Source organism: Drosophila teissieri, chromosome 3R, assembly GCF_016746235.2.
Source record: "Drosophila teissieri strain GT53w chromosome 3R, Prin_Dtei_1.1, whole genome shotgun sequence".
In the NCBI taxonomy this organism is placed as follows: Eukaryota; Metazoa; Arthropoda; class Insecta; order Diptera; family Drosophilidae; genus Drosophila; species Drosophila teissieri.
Genome location: NC_053032.1, coordinates 21,725,023 through 21,739,120, shown reverse-complemented (window position 1 = coordinate 21,739,120; position 14,098 = coordinate 21,725,023). Strand labels below are relative to the sequence as shown.

The 14,098-nt window shown below is 42.4% G+C and overlaps 1 protein-coding gene across 1 annotated transcript in view; it reads left to right on the top strand.

The window, feature by feature from the left end:
• The window catches only part of LOC122620153 (ABC transporter G family member 20), a 45,175-nt gene that overhangs the window by 10,645 nt on the left and 20,432 nt on the right, over positions 1-14,098 (top strand). Inside the window, exon 2 of the mRNA XM_043797483.1 lies at positions 3,091-3,338. Within this exon, the coding sequence (XP_043653418.1) occupies positions 3,103-3,338 (236 nt within the window). The 5' untranslated portion in view covers positions 3,091-3,102. The remainder of the gene's footprint in view (positions 1-3,090; positions 3,339-14,098) is intronic.

The following is a 14,098-nucleotide window of genomic DNA, read 5'->3' as shown; positions in this document are numbered from 1 at the left end:
GCCTGCTTTATGGGCGTAGCTATTGCCATTGAAGTCGTCGTGGCCGTTGTTCCTTTTTATTGCGGCGTTTATATTTGTTGGCAGGAAATAGCTTTCGTGTGCTCACATTCGATAGATACAATCGCAGCACGCAACAATTTGCACTTCTTTATGTTGCTGAACTTCAAACTTTGTTTGGGATCTTTACCCCCCACCACCTCACACCCACCCCACACCACCACGCCCCACCAATACTTCGGTCCTTTATTTATATAAACATATTTTACCTTTCATGCATGTGCGCACCTGTTCCTCCCTCCCTGCTGCCATCCGTCGGCTTATCCGGTGCTATGTGTGATTTTATTTATTTCCGACTGCCTGCCAACTCTTGCAAAAAGCCCATAAAGATTTCCAGAATGCGGATACAAATCTGTGCAGGCACACGTACCTACTATCCGAGAGATACACCCTGGGCAAGGCCAAGTTTAAAGATTCGTCCGGCCGCAAAACAGTTTCCCTTTCTCTTCCCCTTTCGCCTCCGCATTCCGCAGTCGGATCCTGCAGGCTTTATTACATTAAAGGATACTCGTAACGGGCTTGGGACTTTGCCACTAACACCTTCCACTTCGTGCCTTGAAAAATGACTGCAGCAAAGTTTTATTGTTTGTTTGTAACTTCCAGGCAATCTCCTCCTCAGCAGCACAGGCTAACACTAGAGCCCCAATGGTGAACTCCAAAAATCTATGAATTCAAAGAAGGCATTTCATTGTATTTACATATATACATTAAAGAGCATGTATAGCCATTTATTTTCATACAACATTTGAACAAAAGACAAAACGTGTATTTTAAATCCATCCTTTGTAGCATAATAATACACAAAATACAAGACGATAGCTGTTGATCATCTCGAATTTGTATTCCTCATTGTTAATTACTATTTTTGCCGCAAGACTTTTATAATATGTGAGGGGGTAAGAAAGGTAGTTATGTGTGTTTCGGGCCCTACGGTTCTTAGAAATGAAATCCTCTGGGATGGATCAAAAGTTTTAATTAGAGTCCAAGACTCATTCAAAGTCCCTTTGGTCAATGGTCTTGTGCTGTGCATATTAATTGGATTAAAAACAAGTTAATTAACATTGAAGTCTGTGAGCGGTTGACCGAACCGCAGGGCGGATGAGCAATAAGTTCCGCAGCTGTGGCTCCCGGAGTGAATCCACTTGCAGTTATAATCAGCTTAGCACTAAAGTTGCATCATCATCAGTATCTGTAGCATCAGAGTATCAGTATGAGTATGAGTATCAAAAGGATGATTGCTGCAACACATCTGGCTACTTACATGTTTAAACAATATTTCTTAATTGAAATGCCGGAGGGCAAACCCACTAACATTAGCAGTGACAGCATATAGCTCATGAGTCTTGCTCATGAGGTTGCCGCAAAACACCAGGATACCAGGATACAAGGATACCAGATCCTGCCGTACCAGGGAATTGTCTGGCCCTGCCCTCCTGCCCATCCATTTTTTGGCTGCAAGCGAGAGAGCTGAGCAGAAATTAATTACATTGAAGTCATTTATCAAGAAAGTTTATTTCTTGCAGTCAGAGCCGGCCAAAAAAGCCAAAACTAAACCAAACCAAGCAAGCCAAGTCGAAATGAAACGAAACGAACTGAGCTGAAATACAACAGAGTAGAACCGAAAGCCAGGCCAACTCAACCACATCCCGTCAGTTGTTGTTTCCGTTACTTGGTTGGTTATTGGTTGTTGTTGTTATGCTTATTTTTATTTTTATTTATTTGCCCTGGCCCTGCCTATTGTTAGTGAGAAGTAAATCAATAAATGGCATCGTGCTTTGGATTTTGTTTCGGTTTCTTTAGCATTTTTTTTTCTTTTTTTTTTGGTTTTTTTTTGCCTTGGAAAACCCCAGATTCAGCCCCATTGTTTTTTCCGTTGAGCTGTGCAAAATAATTGCAAAAGTTTTGCCCAAGCTGGCAAATTGTTTGCTGCATTTTCGATTAGCAAAATGTCAATTTCGAATGAAAATGAAAATAAAAAGCAACTACCAAAGCACTTGGCCAAATTGTCGTTAACTGGCAAATGCCACTACACAGGCGATTCGCTGGCAGTTGGGGCTGGGATGGCAAATAGTGGATCCTGGACACAGGACACTGGACACTGGACACTGGTTATCCGGACATCGGGCTCTCTCCCTCTCTCTCTGGCGACGAGGGGATCCATTTTCAAAATTTGATTTCGTTCGACCCAAAAATGGGCAGTGGCCAAACGCCATCCGCAGCACCATCCACCAACCACCATCCGCACGAGAAATAGTGCAAGGATGCGGGGTCGCATCTACATGACAGCAATATCCATCACGAGGCTAAACCTTCCACTATGCTCCGTTCTGGCTTGACGATATACAAAAATTGGTTTAATCAACTGTGAAACAACTGCAGCAACGACACTAGCTAAAATAGCCAGCAACAACAAAGGCAGCAACAGCAGCAGAAGCGACAAATGTTGCAACTTGGCTGCGTTATAGTGACACGAATGGGCAGAACCAACGGCTGCATTTAAATGAAGCGATTGGTTGAAGAAGCACTCTGAATGCACTATTCAAAGATGAAATGCAACTTTTTAGAGCAAAATATATTGAGGAGGCAGAATGAGGGCAAAGATTCGGTTAGAGAGGAATGAGGTATTTGACTATAAGTGCTAAATTAAAAATAATTTATATAAAAATTATACTATTAAATAGTTCAGTTACATTCAGCGGTGTTAATCCAATATTTTCTCCGAATTATCTAAAATAGAAGACAGATCGAAGAGGCTTTTTCAGATATTAGATACTTGATACTCAGTGTGTGCTGATATCGTTGCGTGGGTCATGTCGGGGTATCACTATCGATATTCACTTTCCTTGTCAATGCACAACAGCAACACCAATAGCAGTAGCAGTAGCATCAGCAGCAGCGGCAGCGGGAGCCGCAACGGGAGCAATATCAACTCCAGTGGCCAGGAGCTGTGCCAATTTTAGTTTTACGTATTCCAACTGCTGTCTATATCCGTGTAAGGACCAACACTAATATCGATTTATGGGCTATTTGCAGAACTGCCGCGAAATGGACGCCGCTGCCGACGGAGTACCGCCAACGGCGCCAGCTGCGACGGCGACGACGGCCAACAGCGATCTGGACTTGGCGGCACGTCGGCGTCTCTTCATCTCACAGCCCTCGACGCTGGCGACGCGCCGCCAGCAGGCGGTTTGTGTGCGGCGGGCCCACAAAATGTATGGCAGCAGCAAGAACCCCAACGTTGTCCTCGACGGCCTGAACATGACAGTGCCCAAGGGCTCCATGTGAGTACTCCACTCCATTCGAATGGATTAAGATATACGTGCGGTCCAGTTCTCAGTTGCATGCAGACTGTGCGGCTTAGCTGGTTGCACACATGCTGAAAGTGTCTCTGGCTGCAGGTGCTGCATGTGCAGCAGGAGCAATTATGCTTAAGTGTTAAAGTGCCTTAAAATCAGTTAGATCTGGTAGTATTTGATTTGGTATCTTTTTGAAATAACTCCCAAACTTAACCTTACAAACAGCTGGCATACGTGATCCGTGAGCGCAGCTATTTCCAGTTTTCCGAGCCAAATGTTTTCATTTTCTAATTAAGCGCGGGCATTATGATTTGTATAATGCCAGCATATGCAAATCTGGTGTTTTTCTATCCCAAACCAAGCTCATTAGACGCCAGCCAATGATTAAAGGCAATGTGTGGGTACAAAACAGAAAGAGCGGAAATCATATGCAGCTCCCCACACGCGAACCGCACAGAACCGTGATGACCAAAATCCGAATTCCAATCCGAAATCGAATATGCAAATTTTGGACTGCGGGCATTGGGATATTGGAATTACGATTGGGATTTCGGTGGCCGCTAACGAAATGCAAATGCAGTTTCCGCGAGATGCATTGAGCAGTCGGGCTTGCCATTGTTTGAGTTTGAGTCTGAGCAGTTGAGCTGTTGAGTGTTGTGTGAATGGCCGCGAAATGTTACTGACCGCAATTAGCACTCGACATCCGACGAACGAATACACTCGCACACTCAAATGAGGCGGCAAAGTGGCCAAGACGATGAGCCGCAGTCGACAGACTGAAAGTGGGTCAATGTCAGCGCGGCGCTTGAAAAACTGTCAAATTAACAGCGGCAACAACAAATGTGTGCTTTTGTGGAGCCGCAGCATCCATTGAGATAAAAAACCAGTTTTTAAGCCAAGACCAAAACCCGTCTAACGATCTTCAGAGTTGCCACAGCGCACAGATATTGTACCTAGGAAATTGTTGTCAGTTTTAAGTACCATAGATTATTTGAAACTTCGAACATTACTTTAAAAACTCAATTTAATTGTAAATTGATGCACGATGATTGATAAGTAATAGGGAAACTGTAATTTGCTTCTTAAACGACCGCCTTTAACGACGCTAATTGGCATTTAATGATTGCTAATCTGTAGGCTAACTTCATGCTAATAACGCTATAACTATAATTTTAACTGTGTGCCTTTACAAGTTTAAGTTACTTGGAATTTTTTTAATACAAAACAGAAGATACTTGTTCTAGGAATACCAGTTTGAGTCATCTATCCCCAATTCTTATTCAGAAATTTGAACCGTGCCCAGGTGAAAACATTTCCGTCAGTGCCAGCCGCAAAGTTGAGTAAGACGCAGGGGTATGGCGTTGGCCTGGCCGTGATATAACCATTGCCTTGATGTGGGTGTTTGTTTTGGTCATTTAGCGAGATATTTCACACTGCTCAGCCAGCAGCCCAACAGACTGACTGACTGACTGACTGTCACACTTGAAAATCTGCGAGAAACCAACAACAAGCACACACAAAAGGGGCGCAGCTGGAAAAAAATCACAAAACCGAAACACCAAAATGAAGAAAGAAAAACTGTCAGCGGCGCGTTAGTGTGAACAAGAAGATTTAGCACAAAATATGTCGCCCGGACTCACACTCCGGACGGGGACTACGGCCTCAGGACTCCGGACTCCGGACCCGGACCCGCTTCCACTTCCTCATCCGATTCCCTGAGCTTTTGGGCCCACGCTGTCAGTCACCGCACCCGAAATGCCTGAGCCTTTTACACTTCAAAATATAAATAGTATGTGATTCAATAATTAGATATGTTTTAATACTAAAATGTTTCAAATACAAACAGGAGAAAAAAGGATATCGTTTTAACAATAGTTGATCGAATAATTTGAGCACCAATTATTTTAGTTTTTGGTAATTGTTTTCTTCAGTGCACACAAAAATTGGGGGAAAAAATTTGAGAAGATTTGTGTTTTTGTTGTCGCCCAAAACTTTGAGCCGCTTTTGTAGGCGCGGCACAGACAGTCTTCCCCATTCTTTTTTTTTTCTCTTTTTTTTGTCTGCGGACTGACTGACATTTGTTTTGTTGAATTCTTTGTCCGTGTCCGTGGAAAAGCAGAGGAAGTGGGTGGAAGGTGGGCGGTGTGGGCGGAAGGTGGGTGGCTGTGAGCCTGTGGCCATCATTCGGATGTCTGAATGTCTGACTGCTGCATGATAAATAATTGTGTTTTCTCTTGCTTTATTTGCAATGAATTATAGTTATTTTTTTACCCAGCCACAGAGAGCAGAAATCATATATACTCGTGCACTCGTACGGATAGGCAAACAAGACAAGTGTAGACAACAATGAACACTTGAAGTGATGTTTGTGGTCTGGGCCAGAGTGTTTGCAAATAAATCACGCCATTGATGCATAAATAAAGCGCAGAAATTACGCGGTCTCTGCAGCGGCTGAATTTATGGCCATCGGAGTGTGTTTGATTTGGCGGATTGAAAAGTCGCGCATCGGCTGAATAAATTGAATTGCGAAAATGGCATTTGCAAATGGCAGGCAAATAAAAGCAAGACAGCCGCCACAAACTCCACTGACCCACGCTTTCAGCTGCCGACGACAAACCGACGAATTAATTGTGCCCATCAATTGGACGCGAAAGCTCTTAAGATCTATTTGCACTTCCTGGCCATTTTTATAGTAGGTATTTTTGGAGAAAAGTTAAAGGCCGTTTCACATTTTCCAGGGCTGGAAATTAACTAAATTAAGAACCATAACCAAAATCAGACCAGAACCGAACAGTGAGTTGCTCGTGGTTTTCCAGCTCAGTTCACTGGAGTGGTTAATTTGCTGACGGTTTCATAATCGACTTCCATGCCCATCCGTTTCCGCAGTCAATTACTTAAAGACAAAGTGGTTTTCTGTTTTCTTTAAGGGGTCGCTGCCAACAAATTGATCAACTAATTGCTCTTAGTCCTGTCCGATGTCTCGTGCGAGTAATTAAATGTTTTATTTCACTGACCCCAAAAACGAAGTGTCCCGCAATGACAGCAAATAAAACCGCAACACTCGAAACTTCTTCTCAAACTTCAACTTTCATCCCCTCCCATCCCATTCCACTGCAAACTTGTTGCTCTTGACCACAGGTCGAAGGTTTTCTTGGCCCGAACAGACGGACATCTTGTGTCTTGTCCTGTGGTCATCGCCGCTTCTGCCTGCCACTCGTATATTGCAAATTGTATTTACCGTATACGAAGTCTTTTCACTTTTACTGCCAGGTTCTTTTTTACTCAAATTCTGAACCTAGAAGCTGAGAGCGTTGTTTTCGTTTAAATTGTTTAATTGGAATGATTGAATGCACTGTTTGGGATTTTGAATTTATTTAACTGCAAGAACATAAACTAATTAATTTTTAATTGTGTTTCTAATGGCGATTTAATGCTAAATATCAATTTATTTTTCAAATATGCATTTTGAAGATTTATATGGGCAGCAGATATGTACGTGTGTAGTTATTGCCAAACACTGCGAATAGTTCAGACTTTTGAAATCGCACTACCGAAACCATTTGGGCACACCCAGCAGCAGGAATGCAGTCACCATCGGGTTTTTCGGATGAAAATGATGATGACGACGTGACCGCCATCCTTTGCCATCCTTTGCCAGGTGAAACAACCAGGACAATAACAATGACTGCCCGTTGCCGCCATTATTTTGACATACGAGAACCCGAGCCCACTGGGCGGCTGAAAGGCAGGGGACCAGGGAGCAGACCAGACCAGTTTGGAACAATGGAGAACACGGCGATGTTTTGGGGCGGGAACCCTGCCCCCTGCCCCCAGGACCAAGAGGCATTACAATGCTAAAAGCTCAGGGGAAAGGGGTGTTCCCAGCACGCAGAGGTTGGGGAAACATGGGCAACACGAAGAAACATAATGGCTGCTTACAATTTGTGAACGAGCATAATGCGAACATTACATCCGCGCCATTGTTCTTGGCCAGCAGGAGGAGGGATCGGGTCAACAGGGTGGATGGGTTGGGTGGGGGGCAGTGGGCCTGGTTGGTGGGTAGGCTGGGTGGCTCAAATTAAATTAAAGCTGTTTAGTTGTAATTGGTCGTTGAGAGGGGTCCAGACAGTTGCCGGGTTGCCATTTGGTTTGCTCCCTCCTCTCGACTGGAAGTGACCCTTTTTCTGGGTCCTTGACAGCGTCGACTTTTGGTTGTGTTTCGCTCGGTCTCTGGAACTTTATTTTCTTTTTTTTTTTTGCACTTTATTGCACCTACCATGAAAATGGCGAATTAATGGACCATGAGTAACGCTAAATTGAGTTCAGGCACACATAATAAACTTGGCCAATGGCTGAGATTTTTAATCTTCGCTAGCCGCTAGCCGCTTTTAATTGATTGTAAATTGTTATTGAATTATTCAATACAAAGTCAGGGCCAAGGTTAAGGTTAAGTGTATTCCATTTTGCAGAGCAGTTTAATGGGGTTATAATTATTTTGTGATAGATTACGTACACGTAAATGTCATTTTCTTTCTTTACTACTTGTGTTTCAATTACAGGTTTTATTTGTGCGTAATAGAAGCTCCATTTCGAGCTGTAAATAACGTCGTTGATACTTGACTAGGCCTTAACAATTAATGTGTTGTTAACCGTAAATTGATTGCTATATAGTATAGCACAATCTAAAAAATTGCCTAAGTCAAACAAGTGTTTCAAATGAACTGGCTAACTGACCATTGGTGGAAAATGTAAAGCATTTCACCATTTAGGCAATATACAAACAGTTTTATATTACTTTTGCCATGAATAAACTAATAAACGGAGAATTCAGCTTTTACTGATTTGATGTTATTTATTGCAAACTTTATTTAGCCGATATCATAAACTCAACACTGCAATTGACTTCACGTGTGTAGGCTATGTGTAATTTATCCGGACTCGAGTCTGTAGTGATTTGAGGTCAATAGCAAAATCATTATCTACTAATTACAGACCGATTTATGCATAAACAAATCCACATTTAATGCACCGGACTCAATAGTATTGACCATCATGGCATGTGGTCATTAGGCCGCACAAAACCTGCCAATCAATAGTTTGTTTAACCTTATACCCGTACTGTGATGTCGGTGTTACGCCTTTTGAATTTGACCTGTATTTGCGTAAGAAATTGCTAGCCCGGGCAATAATCGCTCCTGTATCTGAGGTAGTGCGTCAATCGAGTTATTATTTCAGTGTCGGCTATTGATGAGGTTTGATTTGCCTCAGTCACAGCCCGGCAATCACAGTCCGGAGTACAGGAATTAATACATTATTGAATGGCTTTCAACGGCAACTCAAACGCCTTGTTGGACTGTCAATCGATGCCCACCCAGGTGACTTTGAGCAGTTACTACTATAATACAACTAGTTGCCTTCCAATTTTCGTGTGTGCCTACGATTTATCCAGCACAAATAAACCAGCACCCAGTGATGCACTGAAAATAGTAAATAATGTTATAGAATGATAGAGTTATTAAAAGACTTCTTTCATTTCTTTCTGTGTGCATCTAATTGGAAGTTCGAGTGGCTGATGGTATGTCAAATCATTTAGCCACACCACTTTCCCTTGCAATCATATCACTTTTGGTCATTTGTGTCGTTCACGCGTGGCCCTGAGATATTCCCATGTTAAATGAACCTATTTAATGAAATTCTACAGGAGAGTGGAGATTGGAATAACCCTTTTCGAGGGAAATCTTAATCGTGACTGACAGCTCCTGGCTGCTGGCAAACCAATTAAGGTCTCGCTTAATTCTTGAAAAATATTCAAAAGGCAAACAGAAAGCCCAAAGAGTGTTGCAAGGATTAGTGCCTTCAGCCCTGACCACAGCGATAGACTTATTTCCTATTAAAAAGCGGAAATTAAAATCTTTATGGCAAATGATTAACCAATAAGGAAGAACCAACAGAAAAGGGCCACTCAAAGGGAAATCAGCGGGAGAACTTGAAATTTGGTGCTGGCTTGAAGCTATCACTTAAGAAAAAATATATTATTTTTAAAAATAATTATAAAGGTTACCAGAAACAGCATACATTTAAGTCGCATTAAAATAATAATATTTGGTTTATATCAAAGTTTGAGGCTTGAATTGAAATGTATCCCCCTTTCTTTCTTCGGCCCTAAATCCCATTTACTGCCATCTAATATAATATTTTTTTGCGTGTGGAGGCCAACTGCCGCTTCAACGCCGCTGAACTGTTTTGGCATATAATTACCGAAAGTGGCCGAAGGCTTAGCCATCCAGCCACATCCCCGTCGCGCCGGAAGTTCAACAGCCGTTGCAATGGCCAGCTTATTAGTCAAATTAGGCATCCAACGGTTGGCGAGGGCCAAGGATTGTTGGCTGGGTGGAGGGAAAGGACATCGCGCCACGTCGAGAGTTTGTTTGCCCATTTAGAGAGAGCCAATTGAAGCGTCAAGTGAGTGACGAGCGAGAGGGTAAGACGAAAAACGCAGACAGGTCCGGGGCCAACGAGTACGTAATGAAAATCGATTAAAAATGGCAGAGGGCAGTCCGCAGTTCCCTGGCCTCAAGATTCCGGCGTAATGGCAAATTAATTGTAAAGTATGCGTCCATTTTGCTTTGGTTTTTGCCTTCGCCATCTCCTTTGCCTAAGGACACTCCTTGTGTTCTCTTCCTACTTTGCCCGTTTGTGTTTTTTTCCCCCACTTTTCCTGCCCTTGGTCCTTTTGAACGATTGAAAGCGGCATAAAACAATAATTAATTGATTGAAGGAGGACTGAAGTACTGGTCGCGCCAGAAGGCAAAACGTCGTCGAACTTTATAACCATCGTCATCGAACTCCCTGCCCAACCCCCTTAAGTTAAGTGGCATAGAAAATTAGTTCTGCCCGAGAGGTAAAATGTTAATTTTCCGCATATATTTGCCTGCCATCGAGCATTGCAGCTACTTTGCTAGCCTGGACTAGAACTTGATCTTAAAATATCGAAAATCTCCTATATGGCTTAAAGCCTTTAATGGATTAGAACATACTCACAGATGAGATTTATATCTCTAGCCCGGAAACAGTACTATTCGCTTATGGTTTCGTAAGTTGAGCTGAAATGCAGCGCTAGGATATCTTGCTGGCGGCTTTCGCCCCAATTTGTTCGCTGGAAATTCAATTTGCATTGAGGCTGTGACAAGTGCAGGATAACCGAGAGCATTCAGCAGCGTTTTAAGGCAACCAGCCCCTTGCCAAGCAGCCGTTCGAATTGAAATTCAAGCAGCAATTATCCAGAAATGAAACGAATTTCGGGCGGTGAAGGGGAAGAAACCCGTACAGGACCCGGCGTATCCTGGCCCAGGACTTTACATGGTGGGTGGCGAGGACGCGGCATTTGAGTGTTGGCCGCAATTAGGAGCATGCGACGAATTCAATTTGCTTAAGCCCAGTGGCCGCTGTTGCTGCTGCTGCTGCTGCTGTTACTGGGAAATGTTTAAATAATTGCATAATGCTCTCAAGTCTGAATCTGGAGATCTGATGCGCCCTCCTCGGCTTCTGTTTGCCCATCCATTTGCTGTCAGTGCTGTGATTTTGCGCTTAATTTGCTTAAGCTGCGCTTCATTCTTGGCTTTCCGCACTCCCTCGACCTTTTTCCCACCCCCCGACCATTCAAGTGCACTGAGGCAAATTTTGAGCTGCTTTCACAGCTGTTGCTTTATTTGTAGCGAGATGGTGTAACGCAGATTGTTGACGGTACAAATTTCCGTAATAATAATAAGTTTACGGCGAAAGGTTATCTCTTTGGGCATACAATGACGTAGGATAAACACGGGAAAGATCCTTAATTTTTTTCCGTGAATCCTGCGGTTGATGCGGAATGGCCGGCTGCTGTCAATGTTTATCCGTGTTAACGCTTTTCCTCTTTGCGGCCACGCACTTAAAATGCTGGTAATTTGCAGTGCACAGCAATATCAAAATGTCAGGCCTTCTTTCTTGTGCAGCCGATGCATCCGTCAGTCAGTTGTTCAGTCCTTCAGGCAGTCAGTCACTCAGGCAGTCAGTCAGTCAGGCAGTCAGTCAGTCGTTCATTGCGGCATAGTATGCGCTGTTGAAAATTAACAATTACGCACCGCAAAAGGAGGCGGCGGCAGTGGAAGTCCCGTGTTGCGGGTTATAAAAATAAACTATGCCGCAGGCATTACAGCGGAAACGGAAGTGCGCATTAAAATTGTGCTCGGCTGGCATGTGTGTGTGTATGGACCCGCAATTAGCAACTCACACGTGCACACACGGTTATGTGTGTGAGTAATTAAAACGGAGTGTGCGCATTTAATAAGTTAAGCGTTCCCTCACCAAAAGCGACTTGTACACTGCACCAATAGCTATGTATGCTTATAAAACCGAAATCAATACTAAATTAAAAAGGTAAAAGCATAAAGAAGTATATGCTTTGTTAAATATAATTTTAAATGAGCAATAACTTGCTTGCAATCTAAGGTTTTAAGCCACTTTCTGCGGTTTAAGTCCCCCTTTTTCCAAGTGTAGATCGCTGTCCAAGCATTGCTGGGCAGTCAGATACATAGTTGCTCTCCGATTTTGTATGTCCATTTTGCAGTCAAGTGGGCTTCGTGTATAAATCAGGTGTTGCCATACTTTATGTCCTTTGATAAGGGATGGGCTTACCCCGAAAGGATTATGGGAGCCGAGAATTTACAACTATTTGGGGCGAAATAAATATTTAAAGTGTAGCAGCTGGGCAAATAAAGTAGCGCAGGCTGTCAGGCATGATAAAACTTTAACTAGCTGGCTTCGGCTTCTTGCGATGCCACGTATGTGAGCACCCCTTTTATTTCCACCATTAGAATACGTTCCCCACATAACTGGCGGCGTTCTTTTTTGTGTTTTTTTTTCGTTTGACCTTCCTTCAACACGGCGTATGCGCAACTTCCGGCAGGAATATTACATAAATGCGAAACTATGGAAGCCTGCATGGCCATAATGGCAAAATAAGCAATTAAATTACGTTGGCCAGCACCTTTATTTATATGCTGCATCGCCTCGGGCGAGCCGCAAAAATAACAACGCCAGTGCTAAGTAGAAAATTTCCATTAAAATGGAATTATGTGCGTCAAAACTGGAAAACTGAAAAACTGAAAAACTGAATTTGCATTATTTAGCAAATGCATTTTATTCGCTCATTGTTATGCACCCCTTACAAAATGGCTGCCATTGCAATCGCTAAATTGTTAATTACATGGAATCTACGCGTCCAAATTGCATGGGAATTTTGCAATTGGCTTCGCATCCGCACGCACAACTCAATGCGATAAATTTAAATAAATACCCACGCGGACCTAACTCCGATCCGTTTAGCTTGTCAATAGAACGGCAGCGAATCGAGGCTTACGACATCAAAAAACAGTAATTGGCATATGTATATATGTATATAGATACTCGTACAACCGATGTTTGAAGCTGCACTCCGATGGTGCTGCGTGTTCTGTGCAATTTGTCTCTCAGCTGATTTTGTTGATTCACGCTACATTGTCATGATTTCATTTAGCCTGTAAACAAATGGCCAAACAAAAGGCCTACACTGTGATTTATTTTGCGCCATACAAATGGCTAAACATTTGTGCGCACAAAGAATGAAGAAAGGAGGGCTAAAACCCATACCGTAATTAAGTGGTTTCAACTGATTAAATTTGGAAAATGGCCAGCCGAAACAACGATAAAGTTCACTTTAAATACGCTTAGAGCCGGACTACACAATGTGTGTTCATTTAGATAATAAATTAACTTTGATTCATTTTGGGAAAAAATATAAATTAACTCTCATAAAAACTACAACGTTTTTTATCCTTTAACGTATTTAATAGAAAATAGGTGATTTCATTAACATGCAGGCTTTTGAAACAAAACCATTTGTCGAGAGTGTTAATGTGGAAATATGCTCCGTTTAACAATTTGTGTAACCAATTTAATGTATTCTATTTAAGGGAAGGAAATATATATATAATATATTAATAAAGTCAAAGTCGAATGGAATAGCAAGCTCAGCACTTTTGATTAATTTGCCCATCTTTGCAGCTGACTTTCGAATGTATTTCTTCCTTCCGGATGACTTACGGATATTTCGTGTAATTTATATAGACTTGCCCCCAGAAGTTAGCGCGAAATTAATGTCTGTCCTTGAATTTTTCATAAACTGCCAATTCAACAGAAAGTTGCGCCCTCGAAAGCACACAGATACAGGGAAAACGCGAAAAGTTGGTGGGAAAGTTCATTTGACCAGAGTGGGCAGTGGATTCCTTTGAAAAGCGTCTTAATCAGCAGTAAATTCAGAACTAATCAGTGGCCCCATTGTTTGGCCCTACTTCTGCCACTTACAAATTCGCAATTGAAGTGTCTGATCACATACTTGCAACCAGCGCATTAGCAACTACCCGCCAACTTATTGCGACATAATTACAACTTACACGAACTTCGATGCATATTAAGTTCGTGCTACAGGGAGTAAGAGATGGGATCGCAGATAACCAATTTGAGAATAATTTAAAACTAAAGCCTTCTATCTTCAAATAAGTTAAGAGCTGTCATTAATAATTAATTTACCCTCTTTCTTATCACTCTCTAAAGTGTTTGAGAATTTCCGCACATTTTTCACAGCCTCTCCTTTGACCGCAATTCAATTATATTTCGTTTTCTTGTTTCTGCAGCTAACCAAATGAAATGTAATTATTTCCTAAACTGTA